Source organism: Pelecanus crispus, chromosome 4 (assembly GCF_030463565.1).
Source record: "Pelecanus crispus isolate bPelCri1 chromosome 4, bPelCri1.pri, whole genome shotgun sequence".
In the NCBI taxonomy this organism is placed as follows: domain Eukaryota; kingdom Metazoa; phylum Chordata; class Aves; order Pelecaniformes; family Pelecanidae; genus Pelecanus; species Pelecanus crispus.
In genome coordinates, this window is record NC_134646.1 from 87,545,719 (window position 1) to 87,566,743 (window position 21,025).

Below are 21,025 nucleotides of genomic sequence, written 5' to 3' on the forward strand. Positions count from 1 at the left end.
TGGTTGGGTCAGGGGTGCCGGTGCCGGGGGTGCCGGGGTGCTGGGGTGCTGGTGGTGGGGTGCCGGTGGCGGGGTGCAGGGGGTGCCGGGGTGGGGGGGGGTGCCGGTGCCGGGGTGCTGGTGGCGGGGTGCAGGGGTGCTGGCGGGTCGGGGGATCCGGTGGTGGGGTGCAGGGGTGCCGGTGCATGGGTGCCGGGGTGCTGGTTGGGTCAGGGGTGCCGGTGCCGGGGTGCCGGTGGCGGGGTGCAGGGGTGCCGGGGCGCAGGGCTGCCGGTGCCGGTGGCGGGGGTGCCGGTGGCGGGGCGCAGGGGGTGCAGGGGGTGCCGGGGTGCCGGTGCCGGGGTGCCGGGGTGCAGGGGGTGCAGGGGTGCCGGGGTGGCGGGGGTGCCGGTGGCGGGGTGCCGGTGGCGGGGGCGCAGGGGTGCAGGGGTGCCGGGGTGCCGGTGGCGGGGTGCAGGGGTGCCGGGGCGCAGGGCTGCCGGTGCCGGTGGCAGGGTGCCGGTGGCGGGGTGCAGGGGGTGCCGGGGTGCAGGGGGTGCAGGGGGTGCCGGGGTGCCGGTGGCGGGGGTGCCGGTGGCGGGGTGCAGGGGTGCCGGTGGCAGGGTGCAGGGGTGCAGGGGTGCCGGTGGCGGGGTGCCGGTGGCGGGGTGCAGGGGGTGCAGGGGTGCCGGTGGCGGGGGTGCCGGTGGGCGGGGTGCAGGGGTGCCGGTGGCGGGGGTGCAGGGGTGCCGGTGGCAGGGTGCAGGGGTGCAGGGGTGCCGGTGGCGGGGGTGCAGGGGTGCCGGTGGCAGGGTGCAGGGGTGCAGGGGTGCCGGTGGCGGGGTGCCGGGGTGCCGGTGGCGGGGGTGCCGGTGGCGGGGGTGCCGGTGGCGGGGGTGCCGGGGTGCCGGTGGCAGGGTGCAGGGGTGCAGGGGTGCCGGTGGCGGGGTGCAGGGGTGCCGGTGCCGGGGGTGCCGGTGGCGGGGGTGCCGGTGGCGGGGTGCAGGGGTGCAGGGGTGCCGGTGGCAGGGTGCCGGTGGCGGGGTGCAGGGGTGCCGGTGGCGGGGTGCAGGGGTGCAGGGGGTGCCGGTGGCGGGGTGCCGGTGGCGGGGTGCAGGGGTGCCGGTGGCGGGGTGCAGGGGTGCAGGGGTGCCGGTGGCGGGCGGGTGCCGGTGGCGGGGGTGCAGGGGGTGCCGGTGGCGGGGTGCAGGGGGTGCCGGTGGCAGGGTGCAGGGGTGCAGGGGGTGCCGGTGGCGGGGGTGCCGGTGGCGGGGGTGCAGGGGGTGCCCGGTGGCGGGGTGCAGGGGGTGCCGGTGGCGGGGTGCCGGTGGCGGGGCGGCCTCCCTGGCGCAGCCGCCGGAGCCTGGAGCCGCGCTAATGGGGGGGGCCTCCCTGGCGCAGCCGCCGGAGCCTGGAGCCGCGCTAATGGGGGGTGATTGGATCAGGGCTCTGGAGGGGAAGGAGCGGCCCCGCTAATGCAAAGCAGAAGCCGTTAAGGGCCGTAATGGCTCGTTATGGTTACGATTATTGCTCCAATCCCGAGCAACAAGTGCCGTCTGGGGAGACGGCGGGGGCAGCCGGCGCGGGCGAGGCTGCGCGGCCCCCGCGGGGACCCCGGGCCCGGGGGCGCGGGGGGCGGCTCTGCCCGCGGCGGGGGTGCGGGCTGGGACCCCCGGCCGGGGCTGGCACCCGCAGGCAGCATCCCCCCCGTGCCCCCGCTTCCAGCAGCCGAGCGCCGCTGCCGGGGGGCTCCGGGAAGGGATTAAATGCCAGCAAAAAGCCAAAATGACGCCGTCCCCCCGGCCTGGCCCAGAGCTAACGGGGGTCTGTGCCCGCGGGAGCGGCCCGGCTCGCCAGGGCTGTGCCAGGGCCACCATCCCCGCTCCCCTCGACCGAGCGTGCCGGGCCGGGGCGCTGCCAGCGCAGGGGGAGCGGTGGCTGCGGGGCCGTGGGTGAGCTGGCACCGGCCTCCCTGGCATGGCGGCCAGCTGCGGCTGGACCCCTCGGCTTGGGTGCTGCTGCATGGCTCCTGGTCCCGGTATGGTCTTGCTCCCGGTCCTGGTCCTGGTCCTGGTCCCAGTCTCAGTTCTGGTCCTGGTCCTGGTCCCAGTCCTGGTCCCAGTCCTGGTCCTGGACTTGCTTCCAGTCCTGGTCCTGCTCCTGGTCCTGGTCCCAGTCTCAGTCCCAATCCTGGTCCTGATCCTGATCCTGGTCCTGGTCCTGGTCCTGGTCTCGGTCCTAATCCTGGTCCTGGTCTTGATCCCGGTCCTGGTCCTGGTCCCAATCCTGGTCCTGGACTTGGTTCTAGTCCTGGTCCTGCTCCTGCTCCTGGTCCCAGTCCCAGTCCTGATCCTGGTCCTGGTCCCAGTCCTGATCTTGGTCCCAGTCTCAGTCCCAATCCTGGTCCTGATCCTGATCCTGGTCCTGGTCCCGGTCCCGGTCCCGGTCCCAGTCCTGGTCCTGGTCCCAGTCCTGATCTTGGTCCCAGTCTCAGTCCCAATCCTGGTCCTGATCCTGATCCTGATCCTGGTCCTGGTCCTGGTCCCAATCCTGGTCCTGATCCTGGTCCCGGTCCCGGTCCTGGTCCTGGTCCCGATCCTGGTCCTGGCGAGCTCCGCTCCTCCCGGTGCTGCGCAGAGCACCGGTGTCCCAGCCGCTGTCACCGCAGCTCCTCCAGGTCCCGGTGTGCCCGGTGTGCCCGGTGTGCCCGGTGTGCCTGGTGTGCCCGGTCCCGCTGCCCAGGCCGGCTCGGCCACCCGTGACCGGCACCGGCTGAGCCCCGGCATCTCCCCGGCATCTCCCGGTGCGTGCCCGCGGTGCCAGCCCCCCATCCCTGCCGCCTGCCCGTGGGCTCCAGCACCCACGGCCCCTGCACCCCGGGAGGGGACCCCACCGGCAGCCCTGCGGGCCCCCTCCCCAGTGCCGGGGTGCCGGCGGGCAGAGGCGGGCAGGACCAGCCCCCCACCCGGGGGTCGGCGGCCCCTGCGCTTGCCCACCCGCTGCCGGCCGCGGCCTGCCCGCCCCGTCCTCGCCGGGAGGTGAGAAATGAGGCCAGGGCCGGGGTGACCCCCGCGTCTGGGGAGGGCCCGGCCACATTTGTACCTGCCCGGAGCGGTTCCGGGGAGGGGCGGCCGGGCTGGGGGCTGCGGGGGTCACAGCCGGGCCAGCGCAGCCCTGGGGCGCAGCAGCATCGCTCACTGCCAGCGCCGCACCCAGCACCGGCACCGCACCCAGCACCGACACCGCACCCAGCACCGGCACCGCACCCAGCACCGGCACCGCCGCGGTGCCAGCACTGCACCGCATTGACCACCGGCACCAGCGCTGCACCGTCCTGAGCACCAACACCACGGTGAGCGCCGGCACCAGCAACCCACTGCGCACCAGCACTGGCACCGCAGCAGCACCGGCACCGCATTGAACACCGGCACCTCACCCAGCATCAGCACCAGCACCCCACCGAGCACCAGCACTGACACTGCAGCAGCACCAGCACTGCACCGTATTGACCACCGGCACCAGCGCTGCACCGTTCTGAGCACCAACACCATGGTGAGCACCGACACCTCACCGAGCATCAGCACCAGCACTGCAGCAACACCGGCACCACATTGAACACCGGCACCGCACCCAGCACTGGCACTGCAGCGGTGCCAGCACCGCACTGTATTGACCACCGGCACCAGCACTGGCACCATTCTGAGCACCAACACCACAGTGAGCGCCGGCACTGCAGCAGCACTGGCACCGCACTGAACACCGGCACCACACCGAGCATCAGCACCAGCACCCCACTGAGCACCAGCACCGGCACCACAGCAGCACTGGCACCATGCTGAACACCGGCACCGCACCGAGCACCAGCACCCAACGAGCACCAGCAACCCACTGAGCACCAGCACTGGCACTGCAGCAGCACCCGGTACCGCCTTGAACACTGGCACTGCACTGAGCGTCAGCATTGCAGCGGTACCAGCACTGCACCGTATTGACCACCGGCACCAGCACTGGCACCGCTCTGAGCACCAACACCACGGTGAGCGCCGGCACTGCAGCCGCACCGGCACCGCATTGAACACCCGTACTGCACCAAGCATCAGCACCAGCACCCCACCGAGCACCAGCACTGGCACTGCAGCCGCACCGGCACCGCATTGAACACCCGTACTGCACCAAGCATCAGCACCAGCACCCCACCGAGCACCAGCACTGGCACTGCAGCCGCACCGGCACCGCATTGAACACCCGTACTGCACCAAGCATCAGCACCAGCACCCCACCGAGCACCAGCACTGGCACTGCAGCCGCACCGGCACCGCATTGAACACCCGTACTGCACCAAGCATCAGCACCAGCACCCCACCGAGCACCAGCACTGGCACTGCAGCCGCACCGGCACCGCATTGAACACCGGCACCGCAGCGAGCACCAGCACTGGCACTATGGAAAGCCCGGCGAGGGGGCAGCGGGGCAGGGGTGGGCACAAGCGTGAGCGCGTGCCCAGCGACCCTTCGCAGTTGCGCCTGCTGGTGCTCATCCCCACGGGACCCACTCACGCCGGCACAGGGCTCCCCGCGCCCCACCTGCCGTCTCCTCGCACCCCCACTGTGCACCCCCCGTGCTCGCGGCAGCAGGTCACCGCACGCCTGCGCCCACCGTCACCCGCGCTGACACCCCCTGCACCAGGGGACCCGTTCGTCTGCACGAGCACAAATCCCGCTTGCGTGCCCCGACGCTCGTGCCCCCCGCACGCTCACAGCACCCGACACGCCAGCGGTGCGAGCCCCGGGCTGCGCGAGGCGTGGGGTCTGCGGGGTGGCTCCGGCGCCGCCCGGGCACGGGACCCCCGGGACGAGGCGCTGCGGAGGGGCTGGGGGTCGGCAGCCGGCGCTCCCCGGGGCCACGCTTGCCAGCCTGGCACGCGTGAGGCCGCGCAGCTCCATCTCCCTGTAAATAATTAATGCCCGGGCGGCAGCCGGCACTTCTCCCAGCCTCAGAGAGGCTCCGGGGCCGGGCAGGCCGGTGCTTTTAGCAGAGACCTGCTCAAATATTCAGCTCCATTTCCGCTGCGGAGCTGCGCGGGGCCTGGGCGGCTCCTTCTGGTAAGCGCCTGCCGGGGGCTTTCCCGGCCGTGCCCCTCGTCGGGGCCGAGCGAGGCCGGGGCTGAGGCCGGACGCGCTCATGACCGCAGTGGGTGCGGGGCAGCAGCGCTCCGGCCCCCCCGGGCCAGGCGAGGTGGGCGCCGCTGCCGGACCTGGCCGCGGGCAGCGGCGAGGGACCCGTCGGGCGGCGGTGGGGACGTGCCAGCCCCCACGGCCCCGAGCCACCGCCCCGGGGTCCCCCCGCCGCGGCCGCTGGCTGAGTCCCCGCGCCCCGAGGCCGTCACGCTGCACTGCGGCCGGAGCCAGGGTCCCGTCCCGGCGTGCCCGTGGCGAGCCCCCGTGACCGGAGCCGCTGTCCCAGCCCCGCACCGGCCCCGCACCCCGGGTCCCGGCCCCGCGGGGGGTCCAGGGCTGGTGGGCCGGGGGCAGTGGGTGCCGGGGCCAGGCACGGCGGGCGGGGGGCCTGGCAGGCTGCGGCGCGGGCGGGCGGGGGGCTGGGCGGTTATGGACTGAACTCCTGCCTAATGCACCTGATTGGATTTGCAGAATGCAATTACCTGCCCTCGGCCTTTGATAACGAGGTTCTGAGCGACGGCTTCTGTCAACGGCCCCACGGCAGCCACCGCCGCAGCCACCGGCACCCCGGCCCGCAGGGACGGGCAGCACCGGCACCCGCAGCCCCGCGCCGGACAGGACCCCCCGGCAGCTCCCCGGCCAGCGCCAGGCCGCGGCGGAGGCGGGGATGGAGCTGGGGGTGCGGGTGCCCCCAGGACCACCCGGCACGGCCAAGGAGGCTGGAGCACGGGGGAGCATCCCGGCGTGCCCGTGCCTGGCTCCCACGCACCAGCTCCAAGCCGGACAAAGGCGGAGAAGCCGAGCCGGGCAGCGGGGCTGCAGCCAAAGGGGCCCAGGGGCCGTGCGTGCCCCCCGCTCCCGCAGGACCCCCTCCAGCCCCTGCTCCCAGCCCGCAGGAGCTGCCGGAGCCGGGGCGGGTGGGTTTGCGGGGGTGGCTCACGCCGCACCCCCAGCCCGGGCTCCCAGCACCCGCTGGGGCAGGGGGGCTGCCCGCACCCCCCGGCTCCGCTCTCGCCCACCGCCCGGGGGCTGCAGCCTGGGGATGCCCAGTGGGGAGCATCCCCCCGGCAGCCCGGGGCTGGCATCACCCTGCGGCTGCCCACGCGTCCCCGTCGCACCCAGCTCCTCCCCGCGGACGCCGCGCAGACGCCGATGGCCGCCGTGACGTCCAGCCGGGGCGGCTCTGGCCACGGGGGCCCTGGGAGCCCACGGTCCGGCCGGCGGGGCCGCCGCTCGCCTGTGCGCGGTGCTGCCCGCGCAGCCCCATCCCGGCCGCGTCCCGGCCCTCTCGGCGGGTCGGGGTGGGGAGCGTGCCCGCCGGCTGCCACCCGCATCACCCCATGCACCCCGGCCGGGTGCCGGCGCCCACCCCGGGGCGGGCGGCGGGGGGCACCGGGAGTGTTTCATGCGGTTAAGAAGTGTCTGATTGAGGCAGAGGCGCCAGCAGCTCCCCCGGGAGCCGCAAGCCAAGGACTGGAGGACCAAATGCAGGCTAAAGTAATCCAATCTGGGCTGGCTTCATCTAATTAGCCAGAATTAACCCAGCAGCCAGAGAGGAGCTGACTGTCCCTACAGTTTGCCAGCGGGTTTGGGGGGAAGCGGGAGGAAGAAGGGGACGTCCAGCAGTAATGAGATTACGGGGGGGAGCGGGCGGGAGCGGGGCGGCTTGGCAGCATCTTGCCGCTGGTAACGTGGGGCCCTTCCAGGCCTCCGCCGCTTAATTGCCGCGCGCTGGCCGGCACGCAGGGAGCGGGCTGTCAGCGGTGAGGGGCAGGCAGGGACCCGTTTTCGTAACTCCTGCCCCGGCAGCAACACCTGAGCCTGGCAGCAGCCCCCGCGGGGCACGGGGACGCCGGCGTGGCCGGCCCGCGGGGACGTCGCGCTGCGAAGCCGCGCGGCCGCGTCGGCCGCAACCGGCAACCCCGGGGCTGCCGGCGCCCGCAGGCGCAGCGGGGGACGGGGCGAGGGGCCGGCAGCCCCAGCAGCTCCCGGGGTGGCTGCGGGGACGGGCAGTGACACCGATGGGACCCCCGGCATGGAGCCAGGTGGGGGTCAGACCCTGGCGTGCCCACCCCCCCGCCTCCCAGGTCGGCTGCGCCGAGGGCCGGCGGGCCCCGGGGCGATGTGGGGGGCGTGGGGTGTGGGATGCAGCCCCGCTGCGGCAGCCGGCCCTTGTGGGAGCCGGTGCAGCGCCGTCGGTAGCCGGGCCTGGTGCCGCGGCGGCCGCGGGCAGAGTCTCACGGCCGGAGGCTGAATTCCTACCTGGAATGGGGCAAACGCCCCTTCTTCCCCTGTGCCCCCGCTGGCCGCCCCTGTGCCAGGTCGTGCTCCTGCCCCGGCGCGGGGACGCATCCCCCGTGCCCCGTGGGGACCCCCAGGTCCAGCCCCGCGGGGCAGGAGGGGGCACACGCCGGGGGTGCGCGCCGCGGCCGAGAAACGAGGAGCGGGTTTGTACCCGTGCGCCGGGTGGTCCCAGCCCTCCCAGTGCGGGCGCGCGGGGGTCCCCCCGCCCGGGGCCTCGGGGGCTGCGCGGTGCCGGGCTGGGGGCAGAGCCGGGGGGGGGGCCGGGGGCCCAGGAGCCCGCCTGGCCCCCCCACCTCGGGGACCCCAGGAGCAGGCGTGGGGAGAGGACCTCATCCCGGCGGCTGGCGGGCTGAGGAGGGTGACAGCGGGGGGGCCCTGGGGTCCCGGGAAAAGTGACCCCCTGCACCCAGAACCGGGGTGGCCCAGGGCTCGCCGCTCGCCGGGCACCCTCAGCCCTTCCCCGCGAGCCCTCGGGGCTCCCCCCGCCCTGCGCCGCGCTGGGGCCGCCCGAACTGCGGTGGTGCCGGACGGAGCCGGGCAGGGGGCTCTGCCCCAGCCGAGGGGCTGCGCCTGCTGCCAGCCCCCCTGCCTGGTGGTGCCGGCCCCGGCCCCCGGCGGCGGAGCCCTCCTGTCCTTCCAAATCGAGCGCCTGGCGCGGGGGTCCCACCCTGAGCGGGGCTCGGCGCGGGGGTCCCACCCTGAGCGAGGCTCGGCGCGGGGGTCCCACCCGGCGAGGCCCCGGCTGGGGGTGCCGCCCGCAGACCCCCGTGGGCGCGGGGCGGACCGCGGTGCAGGCAGGCGCCGCGCGAGCCCCCGCCGCCCCCGGCCCCGTCACCTGCCCCCCAATCCATCTCCCGGGACCGGCAGCATTCCAGCCCCTGGGCACGGCAAACATCTGCCTCCTGCTCCAGGTTTAATTAACCTGCTGCCGCCTCCCTCCCCCAGCACCAGGCATTTCCTCCCCGCCACCGCTGCGGGCCGGGGCAGGCGCCGACAGGGCCTGGGCCAACGCCAACGCCAGCGCCAATGCCAGCGCCAACGCCGGTGCCAACGCCGGTGCCGGCTGTGCCCCGCGGGGCCGTGGCAAGCCCCTCTCCGGGTGGGAAAGCCGCGGCCTGGCCACGCGCGTGCAGCCCCAGCACCGGGCAGGTTTCGCCCAGCACCTGCTGGGCAGTGGGCGAGAAACGCCCGGAAACTCCCAGGGCTCAGCCCGGCACGGCCCCGGCACGGCAGCATCCCGGTGCGGCGGGCTGCAGCGCAGCGTCCCCCCCCCCTGCTGAGGAGCACAGGGACCCCCACCCACAGCCCGGGGGTCCCACGGGAGCAGCGGGAAGGGAAATGCCCCCGGCGCGGAGACGGGCAGCTCCGTGCCGGCCCGGCGCTGCGGTGGGGTGCGGGCATGGCCGGCTCGGCACGGCACGGCACGAGGGTCGGGCAGGGCAGCGTGCGCCCAGCCCAGGCCTGGCAGCGGTGGACGTGCGTGCACGCGCGTGTGCGTGCGTCTGTGCACCGACACTGAGCGGCCGGGTCTGTGTACGTGCGTGCGACCGTGCTGAAGTGTGAGGTGAGCACGTGTGTGCACGCTGGTGCTGCGTGTGCCGGGGTAGCTGTGCCGTGTCTTGGGTGATGTGTGTGTGTGTGAGCGTGTGTGTGTGTGTGAGAGCGTGTGTGTGTGTGTGTGAGAGCGTGTGTGTGTGAATATGTGTGAGCGTGTGTGTGTGCATGTGTGAGCGTGCATGTGTGAGCGCATGTGTGTGTGTGAGCATGTGTGCATGTGTGAGCGTGTGTGTGTGTGAGCGTGTGTGTGTGTGAGCGTGTGTGTGTGAGAGCGTGTGTGTGAGCATGTGTGCATGTGTGAATATGTGTGAGTGTGTGTGTGTGCATGTGTGAGCGTGTGTGTGTGCATGTGTGAGCATGCATGTGTGAGTGTGCATGTGTGAGCATGTGCATGTGAGTGTGTGCATGTGTGAGCGTGTGCATGTGAGCGTGTGCATGTGTGAGCGTGCATGTGTGAGAGCGCATGTGTGAGCATGTGCATGTGAGTGTGTGCATGTGTGAGCGTGTGCATGTGAGCGTGTGCATGTGTGAGCGTGCATGTGTGAGAGCGCACGTGCATCCGCGCCGCACGGCGTGTCTGCGTGCGCGTGCAGCTGTGCCGTAGGCTGCGCATACACACGCGTGTGCACCTGTGCCCCGCTGAGGGATGCGTCTGTGCATCGCCGCTGGGCGAGCGTGCGCCCCGTACGGCCCCGGGTGCCCGTGGCCCCACGCCCCGAGGAGCTGCGGGTGCCGGCGCGGTCACCCCACGCCGCAGCGGGTCCGGCTTGAGCCCGGGTCCACCGGTGCCCCCGGTGCATGCGGTGCCCCCGGGGTGTGCCCGGTGCCCCCGGTGCGTGCGGTGCCCCTGGGGTCCGCCCGGTGCCCCCGGTGCGTGCGGTGCCCCCGGGCTCTGCCCGGTGCCCCCGGTGCGTGCGGTGCCCCCGGGGTGCGGCAGCTGCGGCTCCCGGTGCCGCCGTGATTTACAGGCGCAGGCCCCGGTAATGTCATTTACCCCAGACCGGTGGCGCCAGGGTGGCCGGGCGGCCGCCCCCCCCCCCCGCGGCCCCTGCCCCGGAGCCGTGACCCACTGCCCCGAGCCGCTGCCCGCCCGGGAGCCGGGACCCCCGGCCCCGGAGCCGCCGGCACCCACCCGCGGGGCCGCCCCACAGCCGCGCCCCACGGGCCGGACACACCGCTCGCGGCGCGGCTGTCGCGATAGTCGCCGGGAGGAGGGGGCCGGTCCGCGGGCCGGGGCCGAGCCCGCACCGGGCGGCACCCGGGGGGGCCGCAGCCGGGCCCCGGGCCCGCTCCTGCGAGCCAGGTACGAGCGTCCCGACGGGGCCGGTCCGGGCTCCGCGCCCGGGACCGGGGGTCGGGGGGGCCGGGATCCATCACCCGGCACCGGGGGTCGGGGGGCCGGGATCCATCACCCGGCACCGGGGGTCGGGGGGGCCGGGATCCATCACCCGGCACCGGGGGTCGGGGGGGCCGGGATCCATCACCCGGCACCGGGGGTCGGGGGGGGCCGGGATCCATCACCCGGCACCGGGGGTCGGGGGGCCGGGATCCATCACCCGGCACCGGGGGTCGGGGGGGCCGGGATCCATCACCCGGCACCGGGGGTCGGGGGGCCGGGATCCATCACCCGGCACCGGGGGTCGGGGGGGCCGGGATCCATCACCCGGCACCGGCGGGTCCGGGATCCATCACCCGGGACCGGGGTCCGGGAGAGCCGGGATCCATCACCCGGGACCGGCGTCGGTGTCCCGGGACTGGCTGGTGAATAGGAACAGCGGGGCCGTGCTACCGGGAACGGCGGGTCCGTGGGAACCAGAGTCAGCGCCTCGGGAACGGCGGGTCGGGGGCAACCGGAGTCCATCAGCCGGGAACGGCGGGTCGGGGGGAGCGGGATCGTGCTCCGGGAACGGCGGGTCCCGGGGAAACGGGATCCATGACCCGGGAACGGCGGGTCCCGGGGAAACGGGATCCATGTCCGGGAACGGCGGGTCGGTGCAACCGGGGTCGGCGTCCCGGGAACGGCGGGCTTCTGGGAGCCGGGATCCGTGCTACCGGCAACGGCGGGTGGGGGCGAGCCCCGGGTCGGTGCCCCGGGAGCGGCGGCTCGGCGGACGGGAGGCCCGTTCGCTCGGCGGTGGGCGGGCTCGGTGGGACCGGGCCGGTGCTCCCGGACAGCGGCGGCTGCGGGGAACGACGCCTGAGCGCCCCGGGAGCGGCGGGCGCGGCGCCGGTCCCTGCGCCCCGGGATCCGGGATAACGGCGCCGGGAGCCGGGGAACGAAGCCTGCGCGCCCCGGGAGGACGCGGGGGGGGCCCGGTCCCGGCTCGGGCGGGCGAGCGGCGGCCCCGGGCCCCGCACGCTGGGACCCCCGACGCCGCCGGAGCCTCCGACGGGGCCGCGGGCGGAGCCGGGCAGCGCCGGGGGGCGCGGGGGGGCTCCGGTACCGCGGCGGCTCCGGCGGGCCCCGGGCGGCCCCTTCGCCGCTGCCAGCCCGGGGCGGGGGCTCGGCGGCCGCGAACCGGGCCGGGGGGCGTCGGGGGGGGGGGGCGGGGCGCCGTGCGCTCGGGGCCCGACGGGCCGGGCCGGCCGCGGCGGAGCCGGTGCGGGAGCCCCGGGGGGGGGAGCGGGGCGGGGGCCCGGGGCCGCGGCGGGAGGTGGGGGGGGGGGGGGGCGGGGGGGCGGTGGCGGGGCGTGTCCCCGGGATGCGCGAGCCCCCGCCCCCGGGGGCGCGGGGCTGTCAATCACGGGGGGCGGCCGCCAATCAGGGCGCGGGCGGCCGGGATTTTGGCAGGTCCAGATGGAGCGGGGCAGAAAAGCGCGCGCCGCCGGGCCCCGCCGCGCACCCGCGCTCCCGCGCCGGGGCCGCCAGCAGCGGCGGGCCATGCCCCGCACCCGGCCGCTGCCCCGGAGCCTGCCCCGCACCCGGCCGCTGCCCCGGAGCAAGCCCCGCACCCGGCCGCCGCCCCGGAGCCTGCCCCGCACCCGGCCGCTGCCCCGCACCCGGCCCCCGCCCCGGAGCAAGCCCCGCACCCGGCCCCCGCCCCCGCCCCGGCCCCGCAGCGGGCGCCCCGCGCCAGCCGCCCCCGCTCCCGCCCCCGTCCCCGCACGGGGCCGCCCGCCGCCGCCCCCCGCCGCCGCCCCCCGCCGCCCCCCGGCCATGCCCGCGCCCCGCCGGCTCTGAGCGCAGCCGGGCGATGGAGGCGGCGGCGCTGGCGCGGGAGGGGGGCGGCCAGGGCCCCCCGCCCCACGAACCCATCAGCTTCGGCATCGACCAGATCCTGGGGGGCCCCGAGCCCGCGGGCGGCGGAGCGGGGCCGGCGCGGGCGGCGGGGGAGCCGGACTACGGGCTCTACGGCGGCGGCTACGGGCCCGCCTGCTCGCTCGGCTCCTACAACCTCAACATGAGCATGAACGTGAGCGTCAACGTGACCCCCGCGCCCGCCGCGCCGCACGCCGGGGTCATCCGCGTCCCGGCGCACCGGCCCGCGCCCCCCCGCGCCCCCCGCCGCGCCGCCGCCGGTGCCCGGGCTCTCGGGGCTCACCTTCCCCTGGATGGAGACGACGCGCCGCATCGCCAAGGACCGGCTCTCAGGTGAGCGCCGTGGGCCGCCTGCCTCGGCCACCGATGATGGCCACCGACGGCTCCGGCGGGTGCGGAGCGGGGTCGGGGTGGGCGCGGGACGGGGTCGTGCGCTCCCCCGGTTCCCGCAGCGCGGGGTCCTCGCCCGCCGCCGCGCCCCGGGCCGGGCTCTCGGCGCTGCGGGAAGCTTCCGCCGTCGGGGCCCGTGGAGAGCGGCTCCGGGCTGGCACAGCCACCGGCAGCTCCGCCGCCGTCCCGCTCCGGCTGCCGGCGGCTCTGGGCAGGGGCTGGGCCGGGGTCTGGCGCCGAGGGGCGCCCGAGGGGTCTCGCCGTGCTCCGGCCTCGGGTTCCGCTCCGTGTCCGGTCCCTTCCCTGGGCCCGGGAGCACCGGGTACCGGCTCCGTCGACCCGTAACGGGGCGGCTGCCGGGGCGCGGGGTGGAGGCAGCGGCTGCGTTGGGAACGGGGCGCAGGGACCCTCCACGGGCCCGCAGGGCAAAACCCGTCCGTGTGCGGGGCTGGGCGCGGGGCGCAGGTGCCCCTGTCCCGTGTGGCCCGGGGGATGGGGGCAGGCGGTGGGGTGCGCCCATGGGGCGGGCCGTGGGGCGCCCGGGGATGGGGCTCAGGGACCCGCGTGTGCGGGGACGGGGACGGGGCACGAGGCGCCGGTGCCGCCGGAGAGGCTGGGGCTGGTGCATGCCGGGGCTGGGGGGGCGGGTGGCGGTGCAGGTGTCGGGGAGGCGGTGCCGGGTCCCGGTGCCGCCGACGGGGCCGGGGGCTGAGCGCCCGTGGTGGGGGCTGGAGCGCCCAGTGCTGGGGCGAGGATCCGGTCGCTGCACCCCAGAAGAGAAGGAGCGGGGTGCTGCGGTTGGGGCGCTGGGCGCGGGGGCTGCGTGCCGGGCGCCTGCGGGTGCCAGGGAGCTCTGGCCTGGCTCGGCTCGGCTCCTTCCCAAGATGGCGGCGCTGCCACGTCCGCAGCGCGCGGCTCCATGCGGGGACGAGGCTGGGGGCCGCGCGGGGCTGGGGGCCAAGCGCTGGCTGGGGGGGCTGCAGGGCGGGATGCCGGGGGCTACGGGGGCCCAGCCCGGGCGCCAGCAGAGCCGGGTTCGCCTCCTGGCCCACCCCGCCATGCCGGCGGTGACGAAGCACCGTCCCAGCGCAGGGGCGGCAGGTGACGTCCCCGTCTCCTGCCTGGCGCCGGCGGCGGGTGGACGGGGCGGCTCCTCCCCGGCACGGGGTCTCCCAGCCGCGGCCATCACTCAGCGCCGCCGGCCTTGGGGTGGTCTGCGGGCTGTCGGCGTCTGTTCCCGGCGAGGGGCCGCCCTGCGCGGGGAGGGGGCGCGAGGGCCTCCGTCCCCCCGACTGCGCGGCTCCACCTGCGTCAACCGCGTCCGCCCCCGCCGGCGGGCAGGCTGGCCTCCTGCCCGCGCTGCCTGCCCGGGCGCTGGCGGGAGGGAGGGTCTGGCCTCGCGGAGAGGGTCTGCCGGGCGCCGGGTTGTCCCCGGGGCTGCCGTGGGGTCTGCCCCACAGCCCCGCGGGCATGGGGTGCCGCGGCCCCATGGCAGCCCCGTGGGCCCCGCCATGTGCAGCCCTGCCCGTGCGGCGCCGGCGATGGCGAGGGCCGTGGGGCCGTGGCTCAGCCGTAGGCTGCCGGCGGAGCCGGAGGGCGGCGGGAGCCGGGTGCTGCGCCCCGGCTGAGCTCTCGCCTTCCTCCACGCCCCTTCGCTGCCCTGACGCTCCCCGCGGCTCCGGCTGCGTCCGGGGCTGGGACGCGGCACGCCGGCCTCGCCATCCCCGGCTCACGCCCCGGCGTGCAAGGGCAGCCCCTTCCCTGGCCCCCATCACTCGGCCGCTGCTGGCACGCGGGGGGAGACGTCGGCCACCTCCCGACGGCTTCTGGGCTCCCGTTCCTTCCCTGGGAGGGCTGGGAAGCCCCTCAGCGCCGCGGGGGCTGCGGCAGGGCTCGGTGCGCGGGGAAGCGTGGGTTTGTGGTGCCGGGAGCCTCGCCGGGCCTGCCCGACCCCTGCTCCGACCCTGGCGCCCACCCGCCGGGCTGGAGGGGCGATGGGGCCGTGGCCGTGGGGTGGGGACGGGCCCTCCCGCCACGTCCTGAGCTGCCGTGCGCGTCCTCGGGCTGGGGGAGCGGGTGGGGACGACTCGGGGTCTCCTCCTCCCCCGCGCTGTGCCGGGCAGTGCCGGTGGCCCCCCCGCAGCTCCCTGTCCCCACGGCCCCGAGCATCCGAGCGTCCCCCCCCGCCCTCAGCGGGGGCCGTGCCCGGCCCCTGCCCGCGCAGCAGCCGCGATGGGCAGGGGGCTCTGCCCGCGGCTCCCCCGAGCAGCCCCTCACCCTCCCTCTGCCCGCAGCCGCGCTGTCGCCCTTCGCGGCGACCCGGCGCATCGGGCACCCCTACCAGAACCGCACGCCGCCCAAGCGGAAGAAGCCGCGCACCTCCTTCAGCCGGGTGCAGATCTGCGAGCTGGAGAAGCGCTTCCACCGCCAGAAGTACCTGGCCTCGGCCGAGCGTGCCACCCTGGCCAAGGCGCTCAAGATGACGGACGCCCAGGTCAAGACGTGGTTCCAGAACCGCCGCACCAAGTGGAGGTAACGGGGCTGGCCCCGGGGTGGCTGCCGCAGCCCCCGCAGCTCCGATCCCCTGCCTCCGTCCGGTAGCCACCCCCCACCGCGGCTGTGCCCCCCGGGAGGGGCTGGGTGGGGGCGAGATGGGGGGCCCGTCCCCGCCGCGTCCCCCGTGCCCGGCTGCGGGAGGCACGGCGGTGCCGAGGGAGGGACGGGCCGCGGGGCAGAAGCTGCGGGGCATCGCCGCGGCGGCGCACGGCGGCGCCGGCGGCACGATGGGCTGCGGGCAGAGGTTACGGGGCGTTGCTGCCTCGGGTGCGCGGCGGTGCCGAGAGGGACGGGGCTGTGCAGCGCCGCCACGCTGGCACGCGGCGGTGCCGGCAGCGGGACGGATTGTGGGCAGAGGCTGCAGGGCACTGCCACACCGGCACGCAGCGGTGCCGGGAGGAGGACGGGGCCGCAGAGCAGAGGCTGCGGGGCATTGCAACGCCAGCGGCGGGACGGGCTGCGGCGGGAGGCTGCGGGGCATCGCCGCGCCGGCACGCAGAGGTGCCGGCAGCAGGCGCGGGCAGCGGGGCAGTGCCGGACGGGCCGTGTGTGCTGGCAGGAGGCAGACGGCGGAGGAGCGCGAGGCGGAGCGCCAGCAGGCCAACCGCCTGATGCTGCACCTGCAGCAGGAGGCCTTCCAGAAGAGCCTGAGCCAGCCGCTGCCCCAGGACCCGCTCTGCATGCACAACTCCTCCCTCTACGCCCTGCAGAACCTGCAGCCCTGGGCTGAGGACAACAAGGTGACGTCCGTCTCAGGGGTGGCCTCCGTGGTGTGAGGTCCCCGGGGAGCCGCGGCCGTGCCGAGAGGCGGCGCTGGGAGCCCGGCGGGGTCTGAGCCCGGCACCTCCGGCCCGCGGCGGGGAGGGGGCTGCTGCTTCCCGGGAGCCCGCCCCGTCGGCAGCCCCCTCCCCGCCACCCGCCAGCCCCCCGGGTGCCCCCTCGGCCACCCCGCAGCTCCGGGCGGGCGGACGTGGCCCCTGCGGTTGGGCTGACCCTGCCTGGACCCCCGCTGCGGGCAGCCCCTTGCCCGGACCCCCCCCGGGGAGCCCAGGGCTGGGCCCCCGCACCCCGCGGGCCTCTGCGAGTCCAAGCCCAGCCTCCCCGGGACCCCCGCGCCGGGGGCAGCTCCTCGGGTGGTCCCCGCTCAGGACCTGCTGCCCACCCCTCAGCGGCTCTCCCGGCCAGGCCAGGCTCCGTTCCGGGGGGGTGGCCGCAGCCCCCTGCCCACCCAGAGCTGGCCGAGCAGGGCGTGTGGGGGGCACCCCCATTCCCGGTGCTGGGAGCCCCCCCGCCCTCGCTGGCGGCCACCGCGGGGTCTGCACCGCCCGCACACACTTGCCTTATCCCCGTCGGCGTTTGCCAGCTCCGGCTTCCAGCCGCAGCCCCCGGGCTGGATGCGGAGCCCTGCCCCGCGGCCCCCCCAGCGTCCGGACAGACTGACAGACTGGGCTCATTTGCCCCACATTTGCCCCTTCCCGGCACTGCCGGCCGGTTTGCCGGCTCCCTGCGTCCCCGGGGCCTGGACGTGCCCCGGCAGCCCCCCCACGATGGACTCGGGGTGCCCCTGCGTGCCGAAGGATTGCACCAGCCCCCCCCCCTAAGCGGGGCTACCCCGTGCCTGCCCCCCCCCTGTCTCTGGTCCCAGGACCCTCTCTCGTCCCCCTCCCCTTTGCTGGGCTGACCCTCGGGCTGGCGTCACCCACGGCGCTCTTGTGGGGAGGCAGAGGGCTCCGAAACCCCCCCTCCTCCAGCAAATACCTGCCCCCCCCCCCCCCCACTTCCCTGCCGACCCCCGAGTGTCCCCATCCTCGGCCGGGGACCCCCTGCTCCCCCCAGGGACCGATGCCCTCAGCGCCAGCCAGGATGGGGCATTGCCCCCCTCGCCCCCCCGCCCAACCGCCCCATTTTTGTCAACGCGGTGCCCGCTCCCCGGGACCCCCCCCTCCTCGGACCAGCTCCAGCCGGGGGTCTTGGTTGATGATGGAGGGGAGGGGGGGCGATAGCGTCGTCCCTGACCCTAAACTTGACCTTGACCCCTCACTCTGCTGCTGTCCATGGTGCTGCAGCAGCTGCCTGGGCGGGAGCTTGCCCCCCAAAAAAAATTGTGGGGGCGGCAGGAGCTTGCCCCCCGCCCGCAGCCCTGCGGGCTGCGGGCGGGGGGCAAGCTCCTGCCGCCCCCCGCCATTGCTACCGGGAGGAGGCGGGTACCCGGTGCCGGTTCTCCGGCGGCAGGATTGGCTGCGATTCCGTGACGTGGCCCCGTTTTACCGGCGTGGGGTGGGGAGGGGGTTTGCGTGGAATCACCGCAGAGCCGCCGCCGGGATGAGCATGGCCGAAGGCTGGCCCCGGTCCCGGTGGAGCGGCCAAGCCGTGCTGCGTGCCCGTGCCGAAGCCGCCGGTTACCGGAGGTTGCTGCGTACCCGCGCTGCCGAGGCGGACGCGTTGCGGGGGGCCGTGGGGGCCTTGCGGCGGCAGCTGGAGGGGCTGCGGGACCGGCGCAGCGGGGAGCTCGCCAAGTACCAGGTGTGGGGGGGGGGGTGATTGGGTTTGGGAAGGGGCAAGCGGAGGCGGTGGGGGGCGAGGGGAGAGCTCAGGTACTGGGGGGTGCGGGTTGGGGAGGGGGAGCAGGATGGGGCGGGGAGGGGAGGATGGGGTTCGGGGGTGAGGGAGGATGGGGGCCGGGCTGGGGGGTTGATGTGGGGCTGGGGGCTGGGCTGGGGCTCGGGGGGGGGAGGACAGGGCTCGGGGGGGGGGGGGATGAGGGAGGAAGGGGGCTGGCCTGGGGGGGTTGATGTGGGGCTGGGGGCTGGGCTGGGGCTCGGGAGGGGAGGACGGGGGTCGGTGCTGAGGAGTCCAGAGGGGTCCAGAGGGTCTGGGGGTCCCATGGCCCGGGTGTCTGGGGGGGGGTTGATGTGGGGCTGGGGGCTGGGCTGGGGCTCGGGGGGGGGAGGACAGGGCTCGGGGTGGGGGGGGGGATGAGGGAGGAAGGGGGCTGGCCTGGGGGGGTTGATGTGGGGCTGGGGGCTGGGCTGGGGCTCGGGGGGGGGAGGACGGGGGTCGGTGCTGAGGAGTCCAGAGGGGTCCAGAGGGTCTGGGGGTCCCATGGCCCGGGCGTCTGGGGGTCCCATGGCCCAGGTATCTGGGGGTCCCATGGCCCGGGTGTCTGGGGGTCCCATGGCTTGGGCATCTGGGGGTCCCATGGCTCGGGCATCTGGGGGTCCCATGGCCCAGGTATCTGGGGGGTCCCATGGCTCGGGCATCTGGGGGTCCCATGGCCCAGGTATCTGGGGGTCCCATGGCTCGGGCGTCTGGGGGTCCCATGGCTCGGGCATCTGGGGGGTCCCATGGCCCAGGTATCTGGGGGTCCCATGGCCCGGGTGTCTGGGGGGTCCCATGGCTCGGGTATCTGGGGGTCCCATGGCCCGGGTGTCTGGGGGTCCCATGGCCCGGGTGTCTGGGGGTCCCATGGCTCGGGCATCTGGGGGTCCCATGGCTCGGGCATCTGGGGGTCCCATGGCCCAGGTATCTGGGGGTCCCATGGCCCGGGTGTCTGGGGGTCCCATGGCTCGGGTATCTGGGGGTCCCATGGCTCGGGTGTCTGGGGGTCCCATGGCCCGGGTGTCTGGGGGTCCCATGGCTCGGGTATCTGGGGGTCCCATGGCTCGGGTGTCTGGGGGTCCCATGGCCCAGGTATCTGGGGGTCCCATGGCTCGGGCATCTGGGGGTCCCATGGCTCAGGTATCTGGGGGTCCCATGGCTCAGGTATCTGGGGGTCCCATGGCTTGGGTGTCTGGGGGTCCCATGGCCCAGGTATCTGGGGGTCCCATGGCTCGGGCATCTGGGGGTCCCATGGCTCAGGTATCTGGGGGTCCCATGGCTTGGGTGTCTGGGGGTCCCATGGCCCAGGTATCTGGGGGTCCCATGGCTCGGGCATCGGGGGGTCCCATGGTCCGGGCGTCCGGGGGGGGTTGATGTGGGGCTGGGGGCGGGCCGTGCCGGGGGGGCCGGGGGTCCCGGGCGTTGCTGACGGCCCGGCCGCAGGAGCGGGTGGCGGCGCTGGAGCGGGAGCTCGGGGAGGCGGAGGCGGAGATGGCCCGGTGCCTGCGGGAGTACCCGGCGCTGCTGCGGCTGCGGATGGCGCTGGAGGCGGAGATCGCCGCGTACCGGTACGCGGGGGGGGGCGGGCGGGGCGGGCGGGGCGCGGGGCTCAGCCCGGGCCTGCTCTCTTGCAGGGAGATGCTGGAGGGCGAAGAGCTGCGCCTGGGCTGCCTGGCCCCGCCGTGAGCGGACCCCCCCTGCCGCGGGACCCCGCGCTGCCGGACCCCGCCGGACCCCGTGCCCGGGCCCCCAGACCCCGGGCTTCTGCGCCTCGTGGTCCCCTGAGCCCCCCCCACGCCTCGGGACCACCACCCCCGGGTGATGGGACCCCCGGACGCCCGGACCATGGGACCCCCAGATACCCAGACCATGGGACCTCCAGATGCCCGAGCCATGGGACCCCCAGACGCCTGAGCCATGGGACCCCCAGACGCCCGGGCCATGGGACCCCCAGATACCTGGGCCATGGGACCCCCAGACGCCTGAGCCATGGGACCCCCAGACGCCCGAGCCATGGGACCCCCAGACACCCGGGCCATGGGACCCCCAGATGCCCAAGCCATGGGACCCCCAGATACCTGGGCCATGGGACCCCCAGATACCCGGGCCATGGGACCCCCAGATGCCCAAGCTATGGGACCCCCAGATACCTGGGCCATGGGACCCCCAGACACCCGGGCCATGGGACCCCCAGATGCCCAAGCCATGGGACCCCCAGATACCTGGGCCATGGGACCCCCAGACACCCGGGCCATGGGACCCCCAGATGCCCAAGCTATGGGACCCCCAGATACCTGGGCCATGGAACCCCCAGACACCCGGGCCATGGGACCCCCAGATGCCCAAGCCATGGGACCCCCAGACACCCGGGCCATGGGACCCCCAGATACCTGGGCCATGGGACCCCCAGACACCCGGGCCATGGGACCCCCGGACCCTCTGGACCCCTCTGGACTCCTGGAGCCCCGGTCCTCCTGTCCCCCTGTGCCATGGGCCCCCGGACTCCTGGGACCCCCGGCTACCCGGGCTCCCCAGACCCCCGGCCCGGGAGGCCCCGGCCCCCCAGGAGGGCAGCGCCGATGGGGCCCACACTCTCACCAGCCTCTCCGGAGCAGCAGCGGGGCTGGGGTCCCGGCCCCGGCCCGCGCCGAAACGCCTCAATAAAGCCCCGTGGCATTACCCGGAGCTGGCCCGTCTGTGGCGGTGGGGCAGCGTCCCCCCACTGCGCCGGGGGCACCCCGCTGCGCTCTCGGGGTCTGCGGGAGAGCCGGGGCACGGGGCGGCTCCATGGGTGCCCGGGCCACGTCCCCCGGGGGCTGCCTGGCTGCGGGGTCTCGGCTCCCTCCGGCCTGCTGCAGCCCCTCACCCCTGGGCTGGGCACCCCGTGGGGATGCTAAGCGGGGCGCTTCGTGGGGGGCTGGCCACGGCCATGCGGTGGAGGGGGCTGTGCCCCAGTGGGAGCTGAGCACACCCCCAGTGCTGGTGGGTGGTCCCTGACACCCCCCACCATGGCTGTGGCCTTGTCCTGCCCTGGGACCGGCGCTCCTGGGGTCGGGCAGGGATCCTGCACCCCGGGACGTGGGGACAGGGTGCTGCCCCCCGCCCCCCCAGGGCATGCCCCCTTGGCACAGGGCAGCACAGCCCCGCCACGGCGCTGCCCCTGGGGCTGGGGACGTTGCCCCACCGCAGCCCCCAGAAAGGGGGG

The 21,025-nt window shown here is 75.9% G+C and overlaps 2 protein-coding genes across 2 annotated transcripts in view; both read left to right on the forward strand.

The window, feature by feature from the left end:
• SNRPB (small nuclear ribonucleoprotein polypeptides B and B1) overlaps window positions 1-2,755 on the forward strand; it is a 5,633-nt gene extending 2,878 nt beyond the window's left edge. The window contains 1 exon segment of the mRNA XM_075709893.1: window positions 2,722-2,755. Within this exon segment, the coding sequence (XP_075566008.1) occupies window positions 2,722-2,755 (34 nt within the window).
• Window positions 2,756-11,719: 8,964 nt separating this feature from the next.
• On the forward strand, window positions 11,720-15,998 carry TLX2 (T cell leukemia homeobox 2). The gene is given in 5 exon segments (XM_075709350.1): window positions 11,720-11,972; window positions 12,066-12,505; window positions 12,507-12,609; window positions 14,961-15,198; window positions 15,782-15,998. Coding segments are annotated over 5 exon segments (1,251 nt in total).
• Window positions 15,999-21,025: the final 5,027 nt, after the last annotated feature.